This window comes from Lepidochelys kempii, chromosome 1, assembly GCF_965140285.1.
Source record: "Lepidochelys kempii isolate rLepKem1 chromosome 1, rLepKem1.hap1, whole genome shotgun sequence".
In the NCBI taxonomy this organism is placed as follows: domain Eukaryota; kingdom Metazoa; phylum Chordata; order Testudines; family Cheloniidae; genus Lepidochelys; species Lepidochelys kempii.
Genome location: NC_136380.1, coordinates 140,664,037 through 140,684,179, shown reverse-complemented (window position 1 = coordinate 140,684,179; position 20,143 = coordinate 140,664,037). Strand labels below are relative to the sequence as shown.

Sequence of the window (20,143 nt, the reverse complement as noted above, 5' to 3'; positions counted from 1 at the left end):
TCCCTGTCAAACTGAACTGGAGAGACTACAGCATTCAGTGCATTCTATATTAATGCAGTAAGGATGAGTAAGGATCCTGATGAGCAAGCATTTAAAATTAATAATTTTGCATACTCTTTTCATACTGTAACCACATTATATAAAAGTTTGTATGATGTAGTAAGTTTAAAGATCAAAATGTTAAGTATGTTTCTAGAGAAGCATCTGAAGTAGAAAACATATTTCAAAGACTTCCCGGAAGGAGACACAAATGAAAACTGTTTTATTTAGGATTAGAGACTCTTTAAATACAGATATACAAAGTTTAAAACAAACAAAACACCCTTGTTAGTGCGCTTCTTTGAGGAAAGTAATATAAACAAACAAGTAACCTAATAAAGTATAATTAGAAGTGTTTTTATGCATTAAACATGTTTATAACATACCTCTGATTTTAATACTCAGTATATATTAAATGTGAAAAATATGTTAATACAAGTTAAGGATATATATTTAAGAGCAAAGAGTTCTAGAAATGCAAAAGGTAAAGTTTTAATAGGCACACACTAGTTTACCTCCATTATATATATGTTGTATGTAGTTAATTACAGTATTCATGTAATAATCTAACTAGTGATTGTATATAAAACTTCACTGAATGCATGTCAGCTATAAAACAAGAACATATGCTGACAAACTTGTATTGTAGTTATACTGTGATTTCTGCAAACTTCCTTGATCTTAAAGATTATATATAAACTTGCTGTATGCGTGTTTTCATCTTCTGTTGTATCTCTTTCTAATAATTTCTCTCTCCATGTGTCCTATGTTTGTCTGCCTTTTTTTATTATTTGTATACTTCCACGTTCTTTATTTTTCCATGCTGTTCCATTTCAATTTGGAGCAGGCTGCAGTTGCCAACCACAAAGCTTTTCTTCAGGTCCAAGTGCCTCCTGAGTACCACAGTGGTTATGTGATAGGCAAAGTATGTATTATTTTCTATTCTGCTTTCTGGCTGAATTAAAGTAATTTTAGAATTATTTTATTACTGTGCCTTTACAATTGTATTTATTTAAGAATATTTTAAAAATAATACTGGGCTGGATCTTATTTTTCATGCAATTGTTATCTTGGAATAGATGTTGTTTGGAAATTATATCCTGTAGCTTAAGGATTCTTTTTTAATAGAACACAAACCCTGCATTTTCAAAAAAATATATTTACATTCAGACTTTTAAAATGAATTACTACATATAAAGTACTCTAATTTTGCTGGGAAATCAGTCACACACAACAATTTTCTGTAGTTTCCAGCCCGTCATATTTTTCTGCGTTGTTGAAAATTTTCTTGATCCTTAAGACAACTGATTAATTGAACTCGCTGAGTGTGTTCAGACAGGCAATGTGTTTAGAAGCATCCAAATTCTTCTAATCAATTGGGTTCGTTCTTTGTTGTCCAGTTTTATGGATTAAACCATATTATGAGAGTCTTTTACATGTTATCTTAAATACTCTTAGGACTTATCTATACAGGGATCTCAACTCGCATAGCTCTAGCGGCATAATTCTACCGCTATAACTATGCCAGTATAACACCCCATGTGGGATACTCTGATTTCAAAATAAAAGTAATTTAAGGTGTTTGGGGGGAAGGTGGGGGTGATATAATTACTCTGTGTGGAGGGACTGAGCAATTATTTTAAAGTTGATGGTATATGTACAAGTTTGCTACTCACTGATGTTATCCTCACCTAGCTCCAAGGACCCATTATTGCAGTTAGCACAGTACAGACACCTAGTAGAAAGCAATCGCTTTCCCTAAGAGTTTACAATGCTAGCTTAAGACAAGTCATGATAGGTTGGTGAAACATACAAATGGGAGGAGGGAGAATGGGATAACCGTAATGTAAGCATATTTTTTCATAGACTAGCTGTGTGCACAATTTGTAGAATTTTTTTTAATAATGGTGATATATAAGCAGATCAGTAGCCGTAGTCTTAAATTGCAGCCTGCCTAACCACTATCAGCCAATAGTATGCTCTAGGCATCACAGTAGAAGTTGGGAAATCAGAGGTCCTATGCACACCAGCGCACATCTCCTCAACTCCAGGAACACCAAAGGGAGGAACAGAGTTGAGAGGAGAGACCCCTCCAGTACTTACTGTAACAGCCAGGGTGTATCTGAGTGGGAGGATGGGTCAGGACTGCTGCACTCCTCTCCTCCTGCCACATTGAGTCCTCTCCCTGAGATCATGAGGTCTTGGAGATAACAGCCAAGTTAGGTGTTAAAACCTCTCTGAGCTATTGGTCCAGGCTTACTGCAGACTTATGGGATCATCAGTGCGTTAGTTATACTCAGGTCTTGTTTTCAAGCTTCCCTCACCCCCACCTCCCCTGCTAGAAGGGCTAGAAACTTCTTAGTTTATTTTTCAACAAAAGCTGAGATTCTGATATAAGTACATGACTTCAGGAGCTAATGCCCTGAAGCATGGGCCTAATGTTCCTATGCTTTGCCCAGTGCTGAATAGAAGTGAGTACGAAGGAGGTAAAGTCATGGTCTTGCACGTGTTTTATGGAGCAGTGATTTACACCTAAGTAGGGTCCTATCAAATTTACGCCATGAAAAACGCATCACAGACAATGACATTTGGTCTCCCCCAGTGAAATCTGGTCTTGTGTGTGTTTTTACCATATGCTATACAGATTTCATAGGGGAAACCAGTTTCTCTCAAATTGGGGGTCCTGACCCAAAAAGGAGTTGCATGGGGTTCAAGGTGTTGCCACCTTTACTTCTGTGCTGCCTTCAGAGCTGGGCAGCCGGAGAGTGGCAGCTGTTGGCCGGGTGCCCAGCTCTGAAGGCAGTGTCCTGCCAGCAGCAGTGAAGAAGTAAGGGTGACAATACCATCCCCTGCCACCCTTACTTCTGTGCTGCTGCCATCAGAGCTGGGCGGCCGGAGCGTGGCGGCTGCTGACTGAGGGCCCAGCTCTGCAAGCAGCAGCACAGAAGTAAGGGTGGCAATAACCTACCAAAAAGAACAGGAGTCCTTGTGGCACCTTAGAGACTAACAAATTTATTAGAGCCTAAGCTTTCGTGAGCTACAGCTCACTTCATTGGATGCATAGAATGGAACATATAGTAAGATATATATACACACACACACACACACACAGATAAGTTGGAAGTTACCATACAAACTGTAAGAGGCTAATTAATTAAGATGAGCTATTATCAGCAGGAGAAAAAAAAAGCTTTTGTAGTGATAATCAAGATGGCCCATTTAGATAGTTGACAAGAAGGAGTGAGGTTACTTAACATGGGGAAATAGATTCAATATGTGTAATGACCCAGCCACTCCCAGTCTCTATTCAAACCCAAGTTAATGGTATCTAGTTTGCTGGAGAGGTTTTAGGTAGGGGCTGAAGGTGACAGCTAGTGGCGTTCTATTATTTTCTTTGTTGGGCTGTCCTGTAGTAGGTGACTTCTGGGTACTCTTCTGGCTCTGTCAATCTGTTTTTTCACTTCAGCAGGTGGGTATTGTAGTTTTAAGAATGCATGATAGAGATCTTGTAGGTGTTTGTCTCTGTCTGAGGGATTGGAGCAAATGCGGTTGTATCTTGGAGCTTGGCTGTAGACAATGGATTGTGTGGTGTGTCCTGGATGGAAGCTGGAGGCATGTCGGTAAGGATAGTGGTCAGTAGGTTTCTGGTATAGGGTGGTGGTTATGTGACCATAGCTTATTAGTACAGTAGTGTCCAGGAAATGGACCGCTTGTGTCACCTTCAGCCCCCAACTAAAACCTCTCTAGCGCATCATCAAAGATCTATCCTGAAAAATGATCCCTCCCTCTCACAGATCTTGGGAGACAGACCAGTCCTCGCTTACAGACAGCTCCCCAACCTGAAGCAAATACTCTCTAGTAACAATACAACAAAAACACTAGCCCAGGAACCTATCCTTGCAACAAAGCCCAGTGCCAACTCTGTCCACATATTTATTCAAGTGACACCATCATAGGACCTAATCACATTAGCCATGCCGTCAGGGGCTTGTTCACCTGCACATCTACCAATCTGATATATGCCATCATGTGCCAGTAATGCCCCTCTGCCATGTACATTGGTCAAACCGGACCGTCTGTACGCAAAAGAATAAATGGACACAAATCCGACATCAGGAATCATAACATTCAAAAATCGGTAGGAGAACACTTCAACCTCTCTGGCCACTCAGTAAAAGACTTAAGGGTGGCAATTTTGCAACAGAAAAGCTTCAAAAACAGACTCCAACGAGAAACTGCTGAGCTTGAATTCATATGCAAACTAGATACCATTAACTTGGGTTTGAATAGAGACCGGGAGTGGCTGGGTCATTACACATATTGAATCTATTTCCCCATGTTAAGTAACCTCACTCCTTCTTGTCAACTGTCTAAATGGGCCATCTTGATTATCGCTACAAAAGTTTTTTTTTTCTCCTGCTGATAATAGTGCATCTTAATTAATTAGCCTCTTTGTATGGCAACTTCCACCTTCTCTCTCTGTGTGTATATATATATATCTTCTTACTATATGTTCCATTCTATGGATCCGATGAAGCCCACGAAAGCTTATGCTCTAATAAATTTGTTAACCTCTAAGGTGCCACAAGTACGCCTATTCTTTTTGCGGATACAGACTAACACGGCTGCTACTCTGAAATCTAATACCCTACCATGCCATCCTCACTTCTGCGCTGCTGCTGGCAGCGGCTCTGCCTTCAGAGCTGGGCTCCTGGCCAGCAGGTGCCGCTTTCCAGCTGCCCAGCTCTGAAGGTAGTGCCGCCGCCAACAGCAGTAAGGGTAGCAGTACCACAACCTCCCTTCCAATAACCTTGCAACTCCCCCACAACTCCTTTTTGGGTCAGGATCCCGACAATTACAACACCATGAAATTTCAGATTTTAATAGCTGAAATCATGAAATTTACTATTTTAAAAATCCTATGACCATGAAATTGACCAAAATGGACCGTGAATTAGTGGAATTTGGACCATGAATTTGGAAATAGAGCCCTACACGTAAGGGATAACATGGAAGAAGGGATGAAGCTGCTTGTTGGAGAAACAGACAAGCAGATGATGGCTGAGACTTTCATCATTGGCAGAGCAAAGAGGAAGGCTGATAAGATAATAGAGAGGGATAGGTAGGATGGAGCTGAACTGTGAAAGACCTTGAAGGCAATCTTGTATTTGTTGCAATGGATAATGAGGGGAGGGACCAAAAAAGACCTGGAAGATTGTCTTAGGAATAACATTTTGAACAGACTCTTCAAACTCTGCAAGCTTTTCATCTGAAAAGAAACCGAGAACTGAATCTTTCATTGAGTTTGAAATGACCTGTCACTCTCTTCGATATCAGGCTATACGTTTAATGTTAGCGGTGTTTTAGAGGAAGTCTTTTTACACCAATCTTATTTGCAGTTTATCTATGGATATCTTAAAAGATGTTTAACTTCCAGTAATAGATATCTTCTTCCCCTTTGACTCCAAAAACTGTAAATAAAATGGTTCTTTATTACCATCTCTTTTGATCACTGATTCCTGCAAGGTGCTGTTCTGGTGCATGGCCTAAATTGATGAGGCAGCTAGTTCATGCTGTACTTGGAAAAGATTGAAAGTGTTGCTTGTTGGATGGGGGAAGGCTTTTGAAAGATCTTGTTTATTTAGAAATTGCCGTATTTGTTGATGACTGTGGATTGATAGGCCCTTTATATGGGAACTCTTTTTTTGTTTTTTTTTTACTGGGAGCTGAACATGGAAACCCGTGTTTCACTGATGATGGTCAGATATAGCTCTCTCCCACCTGCCTCCCTGCAAAATCTTTTGAAATTGTGACCTTTTCTTCTAGAGATAGAGATTACAGTGGCAAAGTCTGTCTTTATCTGTAAAGACAATTTTTTAAATTTCAGTAATTTATTTGGTATGGTATGAAAGGTGCTCTATTGAGGGCTACCTTTGAAAACCACTTATAGTTTGTAACTCTGGCAGAATGCAGTAGCATAGATTCATGGAGTCCTGTAATATGCACTGGATGTCTGTTAACCAGTGAACGAGCTTCAAATACTTTTGTTTGATTCTGAAATCCTTATATAATAGAGGACTAGTTCACTGGGGAGGGAAGGGGGCATGTTTTCATCTTGATTCCTTTATGTCAATAGAGATTAGTTGGTTTGGAATTACTGACTGTCCCAAGGCACATATTTGAGAATATGGGAGGGAGAGTCAATGTTGTTGAGGTCATGTAGCTTTGGAAAGGTCTTAATCCTTAACCTAGTGAAGACAAGGCCGGCAACTATGACTTTAACAGTAGTGAGCCGCTACTATTAAACCCAGGTTCCCTGTAGACTTTAACTTGTTTGCTAACTGATGTGGTCATAGGTGCTGGAACTCCTGGCTTTGAAGTGGTTTCCATCATGTACAGGGTTTACAGTTTGGTTCAGTGGCTCTCAGCACCCCCACTATACACATTGTTCCAACACCGCTGCAAGTGATGACTGTGGCTACCTAGTCTCCATTAGGATTTTAATTCTAGTTATCTAACCTGAGCGAGTTAGTAAATAACACACCTTTTTGTTCTTCAGTGAAGATACACCCACATTATGCCAAAATATAGCAATGGCATCCTTCCAGGAAAAGATTGTAAAACTTCTTCTTGTTGTTGTTAAGTGTATTTGGGGGTTCATTTAACTGATTCTGATATCTCCTTCTTGAGCTGAATTGTCTTTGTTTAGATTGTTTTTAGTTATATTCTGGAAGGCCACCCACATACCCCAATTGAAATAAGAAATTTTAATTTCTATCATGTTTTTAAAGTGCTATGAAAAAATTGATGTATAAATACTAAGAATTATTTCTTAAATCAGTATATAAGTGCAAAAAATTATTTCCTTATAGTACATTTACACTATTAACTGAATACAAATTCTGTACTTATTCCTTAATAACTTAAAGTTATTAAAATGTATCATTTCTAACTGCAAATACTTATTTTGCTTGTATTTTAGATTAGAAATATTTCAAACTAATTCCGATAGCTAATAACTTTAGATTATCTAGATGTTGCTATACAGTCTTGTGCAGGCATTAATTTTATTTATCTTGCACAAGCAGAACGATAAGTTTAGCAGGCAGATATTGGTCCTGTTTGAATCACTGTGTAACAGCACTTGCATTTGCTGCACGTGTGGCAAAAAAGTTAGATTCACAAGACTGTTTCCTTTAGACATTTACAATGTACTCTCACTGATGCCAACAGGAGTTCCAGTTGGTGGAACAATCGTAGAATATGGCTCCAGGATCAGGTTGTGTAGCTCTTACACTAGTGAGCACTTACTTATGAATGTCAGTGAAGTGTTCACCTGCATGAATAAAATCTATATATCATAGGGCTGGAATCATCTAGTTCATGAGCACTTGATTTCTCTCTGTTATTCCTTCTACTTTCTTTATTGAGTGTTTTCTTGAATACCTCTCGTGATAGTACGGGAAGCACTAGTTTTGGTAGTTGAAATTCCTGATTGTTCTAACTGCTAAGAAATTTCTTTCGTAATGTCCAATTTTAGGCCACTACCGTTTATTTTGCAATATATTTAAATACAAATTAGATCTCATAAAAATACTTTGCACAATAAAGCTATTATATAATTTTGTCCCTTGCTCTTCCTAAAACATCTTGCTGCTCTTCACTTCCTCTCTACTAAACAACTTCTGCATTTCACTGACTGGTGAAATGATGATTATATGCTCCATAGAGGGCAATTTCCTGCTCACGTTATAAATGCAAGTAATTCTATTAAAATTCGTAGGACCGCTCCTGTGATGAAAGAGAGAACATTGGCCCCATAGAGGAAAAATTCCCATTTACTTCAATGGGCATTTGATCGGTACTATAGCTTATCAAGTGTCATGGGGTCATTTGCAGTAAAGGGGCTATGTAATGTAAGTCATTCATCATTGCTCTTCTGGTAGCAATAATGAGAGTAATCAGAGTTTAAAACTAAATCTTTCCTGATTGGATGTGTCACCAGTTTAGGTTCCAATCCTGCAACGGACTCCATGCAAGTGGACCCGTGCACTCATGCATCTAGTTACAGGATCAGGATACTGTTTGTCAAGGTGGAATGTTTCCCTTAGGTCGTATAAGCATATTACCTGAGTTTGAGTCTGGAATAATATATATTCTATAGAAACAAAATAAAGTCAAACTATTGTAGTTCCTCAAGCTACCACTTTGAATACAATGGCATGTGTGCCCTGGGTGTCACCTGTACTTAATAAAGAAAAGTGTCACTATAACAGAGGTGTCCTGGGTTAATCGCTGCCACCTGCTTACAGCAGGAGCAAGCCTCATCTCTGCCCACCACCCTCCCTCTTGGCAACACAAGTGCTCCAATCCAGGCTCCACAAGCCCACTCTTTCCCAGTGCAGGCTAGCAATGTACACACCCCACTTTACTACACTCGAGTGCACAATTTCTTGTCTTGTGGACACCCACGGTTTACACGGATCTGCTGCCTCCATGGAAGCAGTGCATCTCAGTTCACTGGTTTCTCCTCAGTTCAACACTCTACTTAGGACAAGGTGTCTATACGTGTCTACAGTAAAGCAAATTTAAGTTTGTTTAACAGAGCTTGAGAGAAAGATGCAAAATAAAAGTAAAAGGGTTTGGAAACATAATGTTACAGGTAAAAGAAAAACAAACTGCAATCTATAGCCTATACTTATTAACAAGTTACCTTCCTAGACAGGACAGTATTTCTCATCCAGTGGTCCGTCCTTGCAGCACTTGTCCAGTCCAGAAAGCTGGGTTCCACCTTTCATGAGACACTCCTACTGGCACAGTGCTCCTCCCATAATGAATAACACCTTTGCCCTTTCACAACAGACTGTTGTGTCTGAGCCAAGTGGTCCCCTAACCAGAGACTTTTCTTGGGGGTTCTTTTGTTTTGGTAAACGCTCAGGCCTGCATCTGGTCCAGACAGTAAGTCCAGGGCTTGGGCTGGCTCCATGGGTGTCCCTTGGTCTCATTGTTGATTGAGTCAGGTCTGAGACTCCTCTATCTCAAGTGGCAAGTTTCACTTTCAACCATTTTGGAACACCATAGCCTACATGTTTCATAACTCTAAAATGGTTTCCCATACAAACACATTGCAATAATCATGACATTCAGCTAGTTCTTAGCTCTCAGCAGATACCACACGACCCCCTTCAGTGAAATATTGAGAAGATGGTCAGACACAGGGGTAATATACCTGCCTGGGCATGTCTGTGTCACGCTTACCCGGTAGCTACAACTGAGTTTGGGTATGTAGCAGAGCACTGCAGGGCTGTGCTGACAAAGTCACTTGGAGACCCTGGGGCTCAGTAATCACTGGTGTTGTTTATTTGCAGGTTGTGCTCCCACCATCATTTCACCATATACAGCTTGGGTTCTAGTGTCTTCACCCAGGCAGGAAGAGCTATCACACTACTTCTACTCCCTTGCTCTTCCTGCCCAGCCTTTTGTGTAGCCCCAGGCTAATTGGCTAGGCAGCTGTCTCCCACTCACCAATTAGCTGCAGGTTTTCTCTAGCCAGCTCCCATTTACTTCCCTTAATGGGAGCTGGCATGACAGAGCGTGAGTCAGCAGTTCTTCCCTTTGGGAGACTGTGACCAGTGACCAGGCAGCTTCTTAAATGAAAGTATTGTTTAATTTTAACAGTAGGAACAAAGCATTTAGAGGCCAAGATTTTAAAACAAAAAACAGTCTATACACATGTCTATCTTTCTAACCCCAGATGGTAGCCTAGGTAGGCCTAACTTTTCAGACCCCCCAATGGGTATGTCTGTCTGTTGCTCACAAACACCTATTCCTTCTCTTGAGAGAGAGAGAGACCTTTAAAACCCTGCTATACTCCTTTGTTCTTCTGTATTCTTGAGGTTTGGCCCTTCTGGTCAAAACTACTTTTGCAGGCTAGCTGGGCAAGAGGTAAACTCTTCAAGGCTAAAAGTTTGGACATTGTCACTTAACAACCCTCAAGAGTTTGCTGAGGAATGGCTTATCTTCAGCCATTCTTTTCACATTCTGCTTTTTTTCTTACAGCCTCCTGTTAAACTAAACCAGTATATTCATATAGTAAACATTGTGATAACCAGATCAACATATATTATTCCTAAATTATTAGAGAGCAGCTCCAATTCTGTCATCATAATCTAAGCCAATCACAAAATTTTGGGGAGCCTGGCTGACAATTTATTAACACTTGGGGTTGGCAATAGTACATAAGTTGCTTAAGAGGTCATCCGCTGCTTATTTCTCACCTAGAATATCAGTAATTTCTTTGTGACATTACAATAATTTTCCACAGTGGCTAATTTTGATAAGTCAGAGAGTTTTCTTTAGGTGAGGAATAGGCAACTAGAGCAGAGACTTCCTAAAGAATAAAGATGTTATTTTCAGACGCCTGTGGGTCATAATGAAAACAATAAAAAGGAAGTAGATAAACAGAATTGTTCCTAAGTAGTGAAGATTCGATGGAATCTTTTAGATATTTCAGTCCACATATTGTACTGTGTGGGGTGTTTGGATTTTATTTATTGCGTGCATATGTTAAACAGGAAAGAGAAGAGTCGGGAAACTGTTGATCATTAGTCATGAGATAGCACAGAAATACTAGGCTTTGATGGGCATCCCTTAAATATTCAAGGTTACTTCTGCCAGGAGGTAGCCTGCCTGTTTTTTTATAACACTGATGGCTTACGCTGGCAGCTGAATGAACTGATAATGTGGCTGTGTATCACAAACTTATGGGGCTAAATTTTCAGCTCAAGTCCCACTGCTTGTACCTCTAGAACTCTTCACATAAGGTAATGTGTTTAAATACAGATAGGCCTTAATTTCCGCATAAAAATATGTGCTTCTGCATTGTGGATGAAAATTTGTGGAAACTTATGTGGGGTACAAACATCCAAGAGGAGGCAGGGAATGTGAATAAAATGGTTAAATGTTGTCCAAACAGGTGTGTTGCACTATTCCACATAGGTAACTTTTTGAGAAACATCTCTGAAGGTTAGTTGTGAAATTTAAAGTTTTCCTTCTCCCAGCAAATAACTACAGTTTTCATTACTATTACAAATTGTAGTCATAAGAAAATTATATGAACTATCAAAGCTGATCTTAATCTTCTCCCCCAGAACTAACAGCTCATGGATTGTTAGTTTTAAATTTCAAACATTCATACACAAGGAGTATTATTGACCTACAGTGTTTGTCTTTATAGGTTTGAGGGGTGGGAGCAGACTTGCTTTCTCACAAGGTCACAGTGTTCCAGGCCAAAGACTACCTTAAAAATAATAGAAAAAAAACAAAACTAATTTTTTGCAAAATGTGCACTGAGCAACTTGACATGCTGCGTGCATGAGTTGAGCTTGATTTATTTAGCTAGTTTTGGGGAGGCAGGTGGTAGAAAATAAAGACAGCAGTGCGACCGATGATCACAGTGTTAGAAATGTGAATACTGTATTGTGTGATGACATTTAGTTCAAGTACAGTCAATAGGAATGTGGTATTGTTTTTATGAGAAATGATGGATCTTTTATAGTTCTGAATCATAATGAACTCAAATAGAGGGGCAAACAGGTCACTGTGCCTCAGTTACTTCCTCTTTCTCTGCCTTTGGGGTAACCACATGCCTGAAATTAGGGTTCCAAATGAAAAATCTCCCCTTCTAGTGACTGGTTTATTGGTATACAACAAAATATGTTCAGCTCTCCACTCTTGTATCAGGGCTTCTTAGTCTTTCCTTTCCAGGCCTGTGCTAGTCTCCCCTCTTTCACAGAAGATGCCAGTCTACTGCAGGCGGCTGTCTTTCTGCAAGTCCGTGGAGCAGTCCACACAAAGTCTTTCCCAGTCTATGGCACCTCTCAGACTCAGCTGAGAGCACTGCTTTATATAGCCCTGCCTGGCAGCCACATGCCTCTTTCTAAGTGCATCTGCACTGATTGCAAACAGCTAAGGCCCTTCCGTGGGGTGGGCTGGGAAGGCAGCATAAGGGTTAACCCTATTCCTTGCTGGACTGGGGGATGAGATCTGCGCACCTGGTCACAAAGGACAACAGTTTTCCTAATTTGTTTCTCTTCAGGTCTAGTGCCTGATTCCTTCACCCTTAGTAATGTGTATATTCCTCCCATACGTGAGGAGTCTCACTGAAGTTCATTTTGCCAACACTTGTTGTTTTCTGCAAGTCTCACAATATTTGATCGGGTTTTTAAAGCCACAGCTCCTGGAGTCATGAATCTCAGCTCCCCTGCCCCCTTTTTTTTTTAAAGTAAGTTTTTTCAGCTCTCATGGTTTTAGGGGATAAATAGGTTGCAAATAGGAACCCTGAAGTCTCAAAAACCAGAAAGCAAACAGAATGTTTGATTATTATTTAAAACCTCCTGATTTTGGGGAGCCTGAGTCATAATTTTTGAATGCTTGGGGTTGGCGATACTGAGCTGGGCCTCTTGTTCTGGAATGCAGTAAGGTGTCTGGATCTTAAAATATTAAGTATGACCCTCTTGTCGTTGTTACTTCCATCTCTCTCCTCTCCTCTCCTCTCCCCTCCCCTCCTCTACAGAGAGCCTTCTACCTGCTTCCTCCAACAGGAGCTAATCCTTTATCCTTCTTTGACTACAGGGACTGCTTCCCAGCAACTGCTACCTTCTGTAGTTCATTCTCAGTATGGGTCAGATCAAAAATCTGCTGAAGTGTTACATATATATAAATGTATATATATATTTATATTAACATTATATATATATATGAAGTGTCTTTTCAGTTATAAGGATGCTACTGCCAGTCCCCTCTTATTATGTTGTCATTGGACTGATCTACTGAATAACAGTGACAATATTGTGACAGCTGTCACGCTATACAATTTGTCTTACCCATATTCAGAATATTTAATTAAAAATTTCAGTTAAATAAAAATAAGGTAATTTAAAAAATGTGTTTTGTTATTTAAATTCTAAAGCTCTGGTGACACCACCATGACATCCTGAGGGTTGCTTCTTTTTAAACAAAAATGTATAGTGTACAGTAAACTTGGGTGTTTTAAAAAAAACCTGGATTTCCAATTAAGCATATATTTACATAAAGACTTAAGTCTTCCCTCAAGAAAGCAACTCCTACTGAAGTCAATAAGAGCTGTGGTCCTTGGCATGTCTGAAAGTCAGGCCCAAAGTGTCTCAAGCTGAGCATCCAAAAAGTGGAGGCATGCAAATTTAGTGAACACTTGTGCAAACTTAGCTGCCCATTATTTGCTCTTAAGGAATTAATCAAAAGATTCAGAATGAGATCACTCCATCCAGTTTGACTGTGCAGTGCTTCTATTTGCTATCTGAATGTGTTTGCTTTTCCTTCTAGGCTTCCAGTGGGAATTACTATTTTATTCCATACATTGTAACACCTGGTGCTGATTATTTTTGCTGTGAAAGTGATGCCCTGCGGAGAGCCTCTGAGTACATGCAGCCTAACTGGGACAACATCCTGGGTCCTCTCTGTGTTCCACTGATGGACAGGTTTATCTGTCTTCTGAAGGACATTCACATTACGTCATGGTAATCTTGCCACGTTTACACTTCCTGCCCATGGATATTTTTTCCTATGCTGCAAGGGGTTTCAGAATCCCCACCAAGGTTCAGTGTTCAACATGTTTAACCCTGTGTTAAAAGAAATACCTTAATGTAATCTAAACTATATTGCTGTCATGCAGCTGTTGTAGTAAACTAACCATCTTATGACAGCAGCGGATTGCATTTACTATCCAAAATACCAGTCAGCAGAATCAGAACTGCGGACACAGCCCCTGGAAAAGAGAGGGTATAGAGAAGAAAACATAAAATATAGTGCATAGTGGTGTAATGAGAGAGACATACCTCAGCTTCTTTGTAAGTCTTGAAGCCAAAGACCATCTTTTCTTAGCACCAACTAAGTGTGTGCATACAATATGGTATTAACTGTGGTCACACAGACTAGTGTCTGAGTGGAACCTTTTTAACAGTTGAATTGCATAGTAATTGTAGAATGTTGCTCTGGGCCTCAGCTGTCCCTTGGTGACTCCTGTTTACAGACCCATCTTGATACCCCTTTGTTTACTAGGCACTGCCCATTGTACCTCTTCTGCCCTTTTCACATTCCCTTCCTCGGTCAAAATGTTGTATAATTTCTGTTGCTATAGTGACAAGAAAGCTCCCGGCTTATGGCATAGATTCCATGCGCTGGGTAAACTACATGATCATTATCACTTTTCAACTGTGCTTGTTGTCCGGTCGTAGCACAGTCAGAGGCAAACTCAATTTGGATCCAAACTCAGCATCATTTGAAACTGTGCAATGTGCAATGATCAGTAACTATCCTATGCTGCTGCTATTGTTATTTATTATTTGAATTACTGTAGCAGCTAGGAGCCGTAATCATGGTCCAGGACCCCATTATGCAAGGCTGTGAAGGAACAAACAGAACAAAAAGATGGTCTCTGCCCAGCAGTCAATTTTAGTGTTGCTGAACTTCAGCCATACTGTTGAACAGAGTTGCCTTCATTCAGTGTTATCAGTGGAGCTCAGGTTTAACTTGGTGCATTTTTGTTTGTGACAGCTGCTACACTTAGTTCCTACAGTGCCCTAGAACTTGTGATGTATTTTTGTATTAATTTTAAAGTAACTGATTGTAAAATTATTCTTTTGCTCCTCTATTTCTGACCCTGCCATTTACAAGCATATTAATATGAAGAGGGAAGGTAAAGATGAGGGGTAATGTGATGCAGTCAATAAAGCTTTTGCTTATGTGGTGCCTTTTATACAACCTCTCTCCTAAAAAGCTTTAAAGAGTTAATTGTACAGTTGTAGAGTTAGTAAGAGTGGTGGTAGATAGATGTGAAGATATACAGTAGAGACAAGAGACAAAAGATAAGTTTTAATGAGATACATAGGTGCCTAAGTCACTTTTGAAAATGGGACTCAGGCTTCTAAGTCACTTAGGTGACTTAGGGTACAATTTTTAAATCACCTATGTCCGCTCTTATTAATGCAAGAAGAACTGATTAACATAAACCTGGAAACAGTGCATGAGAACTAGGAGAGATAGTGTGCAACAAATTAGACATGAGTTTGCAGTGACAGTAAAATAAATAAAATAAAAAGCCTTCCATTGGCCATTTCTTCAGACCCTCACTGCATTATCTCATGAGAATACCTTGCAAGTGATGTATTCTATGGCTATTAGTATCACCATATTAGTGGATATTAAGAGAAAGCTGAATTTCCTCTTCTATATTTAGGATTTAGGATCTGAGCACTTGTAACTCCTCTTGGACAAGAAAAGCAGTTATATGTGCTCAGTACCTGTCAGGATCTGGATATTAATTAATAAGCCCTGGGCTTAGTAATTGCTCGCTACAAGTTTTAAATAGACTGCATTTATTTTTTTTAACATTCCTACACTGCAATATAAACTGATTTTTAGTGAAAAAATACATGACTGTTGTTACTGTGGCTTTTGCATGCCTCCTGTGTAATAGTATGTATTATGTTTTGTGAACTACAGCTAGTCAGATAATGGATGGCTCTGGTTGGTTTATTTAATAAGAGCTGCTCGTCTCCATTAGATATAAAGATGAGGGATTTTATTTTAAATTACTGTAGTCTCTTTGTTTAGCATGCCACTTTCTGCTTTCTTCAGGATAAATGTGTAGATTAATTTGTTTATTTTGGGCACCGTTCCTCTACTTTACTAGGCCTGTTAAATAATAATTTAAAAAAATTAGAACTTGTAATTTAATAATGCTCATATAAAATATTTCTTAAAAGTGTAAACTGAAAGGAATAGTTAACTTAAACCTCATTTGGATAAAGAAATATTAGTGCTGTTTTAATGTTATAACCAAACCTCCATTTAGAAAATTCTAACACTTTATCTCCATTTTTATTTCTTTAGCGCACATTGTAAGGAAACGCTGTTGAATGATATTAGAAAAGCTAGAGACAAGTATCAAGGAAATGAACTAGCAAAGGAGCTGGCCAGGATTAAGCTCCGTCTGGATAATACCGAAGTCCTGACTTCTGACATTGTTATAAACCTGCTTCTTTCTTATCGAGATATCCAGGTATATTATTGACTTGAAAGTAAGGAAGATACTCTTTTCAAGTGGGTTTTACCCTTGTTTATTGTTCTTGTTTATTGCCTGTTTGTTTGATATTTTCTTGAATTTGGACCACTGTATTATTTTAGTTTCAAGCTAAATCAGGTTGTATTGTGGTTTTAAAGTAAATTATTTTTTTCTTTTTCATCTATGAAAAAAAGTATATTTGTTTTTTAATTTTTAAATCCAACCTTTAAGCCTGTAGAAACTAAGAAAAAGAATTTGTTGTGATTTCAACATTTGTTAAAAGAGCCCAGGTTTACGATGTTTCAGAATTGGTATAAAAAGCAATGTTGTGTTTGTTTTAAAAACCTTCCCTCCACCCCGAAAAAACAACCTTTTGGATTTTTAAAAAAACTCTGGTTTTGGTAGAACAGGGCCTCACTTATAATACTTATGAACTGTCCATCTTTGTGAGTGACATTCCTCTGATGACTTATTTTCACCAATCCTATCGAAATATAGTATTTGTTCTTCTGATAATTAGCACTTTTGTTTCTTGTGTTCCTCCCTCAGGGTACATCTACTTGGCAAATGAAGATGTGATTGCAGTATGAATTGGCATACCCACTCTATCTTTAATCTAGCTGGCATGGGTACAGTGGTAGCGAGGAACTGGTGGCACAGACGTTGGTGCCCCAGTAGAAGCCTGCTGGGTTGCTGACCCATGTCAGGGTCTGTGACCCCATGATTGTTACCCGCACTACCGACATTAAAGTTAGCACAGTTAGGCCTACCCACGCTGCAATAACACTTTCATTTTTAGTGTAGATGTACCTAAACTGGGTATTTGTCAATCATTAGCAGGTCAAGAGAGAGATCATCATATTGTCTTGTCTTATCCAGCTCTCCATTGTAAGTTCCCTTTCATCCCACCCCAATTTATCTATCTGTTTGATTGCCAGTGATGAACTTCCCACTAGCTGGTTACCTTCTGATGTTCCTTCTTATTCCTTTGAGGGCTCTCTTCATTAGGAAGTTTAATCATATTTAAACACAATTTATTAATATTTATAATCATATTTAAACACAAGTCAAGCTGGGTAAGAGGATGATGACCCCATGGGAGCTGGTCAGTATATACCTGAACATGTCATGGTCAGTACATGTCAACAAGATGAGGCTATGCCCTGCTGAGACAAGGGTTTCTTCTTTGAGTAGTGTCCCTATGGGTACTCCACTGTAGATGCGTCCCTACACTGCTGACTGGAAAACTTTGGTGGAAATGTCCGTTGGGCCCGCATATGCGTTCTCTCCTTGTGCTGCGCCACAAGGCTAGTCAGCATGCACGGGCTAACCCCCCTCACTTCCTTCTCAACCACCACTGGCTAGAGACGGAGCTATTAGCAGTCTGTTAATGACTATTATTTCGACCTTTGTAGCCTAAAGCTTAGTTTTTGGTAGTAGTTATTCTAGTGTCTTTTATTTTCTCCAAATAGATCTATAGATAGATTTTTATTTGTTTTTTTTTCTTCCTGTCCTTTCTCATTGGGGGGCCCTTCCCCCCCCAAACAGGGTATGCCCAGTTCCCTGGGCTTCAAGAAGCGCCTCTCATGCAACGAGGCTATCCCCATCGCAAACATGTACTCACGGTGTGTTTGTTGCCTCGGGGAAGGACACATCCCTCAAAAGTGTGCTCTCTGCCAGCAGCTTAGACCTTGGTCCCGCAAGGACAGAGAGCTGAGGCTGAAGATTATATTCATGGAGGAGGCCCTCAGACCTTCTCTGGACCCATGCCAAGAGTCACCAGGCAGACATGAGTCTTCCCCACAGCCCTCAACATCCAAGCGCTATGAGGTGAAGAAATTAGCTGCTGATCCCTCTCATATATTAAAAAAGAGAGCAGGAAGTCCCCGCAGTGAGCCATGAGCTAGCCCTAAATGATCCCTGGCATGTTTGGTATCCTCGGTACCATTGGCACCGAGGTAGATCAAACCTGGTACTCATGGCTCAACAAAGTCTACAGCGGCAGGTACTGTTGACATGCCTATAGACCCAGTGGGCACAGGCACCGAGTCAACAGCACTGAGGGAGAAGGAGGAGCAAGCACTCGAAGGTGCTACCAGTACGCAATGCCTCATCGGTACCGATGCCCCATCCGGCACCTGAACATCCAGTGTGGGCAAGAATTTCATTCTTCCTGGCACCGTCAGTGGCACCGAGCTGGTTGTCCCCATCGAGTGACCAGCATATATGGATATGTTGAAGTCTCCTCTCCTCAGTACCAGGACTTCCACACTGAGTCTTTGTCCGGCACAGGAGTCTTTCCCAGTGCCCTGCCATGCTCCCCTGCTCTCTAGTGAGGACTTGGATAGAGAACCAAAGGAGGGGGTATCTCAGTACTCCTCCCAGGCTCCCTAGGGTGCCTGATACCAACAGTGCCCCCAGGCATATCCTCATATGACCCCACCTCCGTCATCCTGGTATGGGCATCCCTGGGTACCACCACTGGGCTCTATACCACCATTGCCCCAATGGTGACACTGAGACCTCTGGGCTGCATACCGCCCCCATACCTCTCAGGCTTCTAGTCCCACCTGAGAACCTCGGAGAGGTGCTCCCCCGGCCATGGTATCCAGGGCTTCAGAACCTCCAGGAGAAAACCTACAGGAGTGTGAGGGTGATGTCGAGGAAGAGGCGGCCTCAAAGGCCATATCCTCCTCCTCCTCAGATAAGGCTGTCATGCCTCCCCCACTGTCCCTGGCAGATGACTTTTGCCTCTTCCAGGATCTCACAAAAGAGTGCCAGATTCTCTCCAGATACCGCTGGAACAAGTCAAGGACACACACCACAACCTTCTTGACATCCTCCATTCATCTTCCTCCTCAAAAGTTGCCCTCCCTATTAATGAGACTCTCCTTGACCCTGTGAAAACCGTATGGCAGACCCCAGCATCGGTTGCACTGACCTGCAAGCTGGCAGACAAAAAGTATTATGTCCCAGCAACAGTGACAGAATTCCTCTTCTCTCACCTAACTCCATCGTGGTGGGTGCTTTAAATTCTCATGGCCATTAACACCAGATGAGATCCACTTCCTATGGTAGGGACTGGCCCTTTTTGGGAGGAAGGTGTACTCCTCACCTATGCTTCAGTTTTGAATTGCCAATTACCAAGCCCTCATGGCAAAATATGATTATGTAAACTATTCAGAACTGAATGATTTTATTGAACAGATGCCTATGTTGCATCGTGACCAATTTAAGGCCACAATTCAGGAGGGTCTGCTAGTAGCAAAGACAACGCTACAATCTGCCCTCGCTGTGGCCAGCTCCATCTTCATTGTGGTAGTGATGCAGTGTACCTCTTGGCTCCATCTGTTGGGCTTCCTGAAGGAGGTACAGTCAACCGTTGAAGTTCTTCCCCTTGAGGGCGCTAAGCTCTTTGCGGAAAAGACCGATGCCTCTCTTCACACCTTGAAGGATTCTCAGGCCACTCTCCATTTGCTAAGCATCTACACACCAGGACAGAAAAGAAAATTTAGTCTGCAGCCCATCACAAGCCATGCACTTTCCAATACCCAGCTCAAAGTTACTATGAGACCCAGAGAAAAAAAATAAATTTTCAAGACATAAACAATCTGACCCACAATCTTTCTTATCCCAGCCATCCACATCCAAACATCCATTTTGAGGTGTTGGACAAGGTGCCATTAGACCACTCCCCACAACTGCTACAACCGGCCACCACTACCCACCCATTGGCCACCCACTGGCAGTGTTCTGCGGCACCTGGGAGTGCATAATATTGGATTAATGGGTACTTTATCCATTTTGCTTTCCTGCCCCCTTCACAATACCCTTCCCCATACTCCTTCAGGGACGCTTCTCACAAGCGTTTGCTACGACAAGAGTTAGATCATCTCCTCCAGTTAGGAACCATAGAACCAGTACCTCAACATCTTTGAGGCAAAGGGTTCTACTCTTACTTCATAATACCCAAGTGGAAGGGAGGTTGGAGACCAATACTAG

The 20,143-nt window shown here is 40.8% G+C and overlaps 1 protein-coding gene across 7 annotated transcripts in view; it reads left to right on the top strand.

Moving 5' to 3' along the window:
- The window catches only part of MAP3K15 (mitogen-activated protein kinase kinase kinase 15), a 137,187-nt gene that overhangs the window by 46,834 nt on the left and 70,210 nt on the right, over positions 1 to 20,143 (top strand). For 5 of the 7 annotated variants that reach the window (XM_073356755.2, XM_073356736.2, XM_073356720.2 and 2 more), the window contains 3 exons: positions 884 to 964; positions 13,402 to 13,595; positions 15,970 to 16,138. In XM_073356755.2, the coding sequence (XP_073212856.1) occupies positions 884 to 964; positions 13,402 to 13,595; positions 15,970 to 16,138 (444 nt within the window). The remainder of the gene's footprint in view (positions 1 to 883; positions 965 to 13,401; positions 13,596 to 15,969; positions 16,139 to 20,143) is intronic. The other 2 variants (XM_073356727.2, XM_073356746.2) reach the window with 2 other exon arrangements.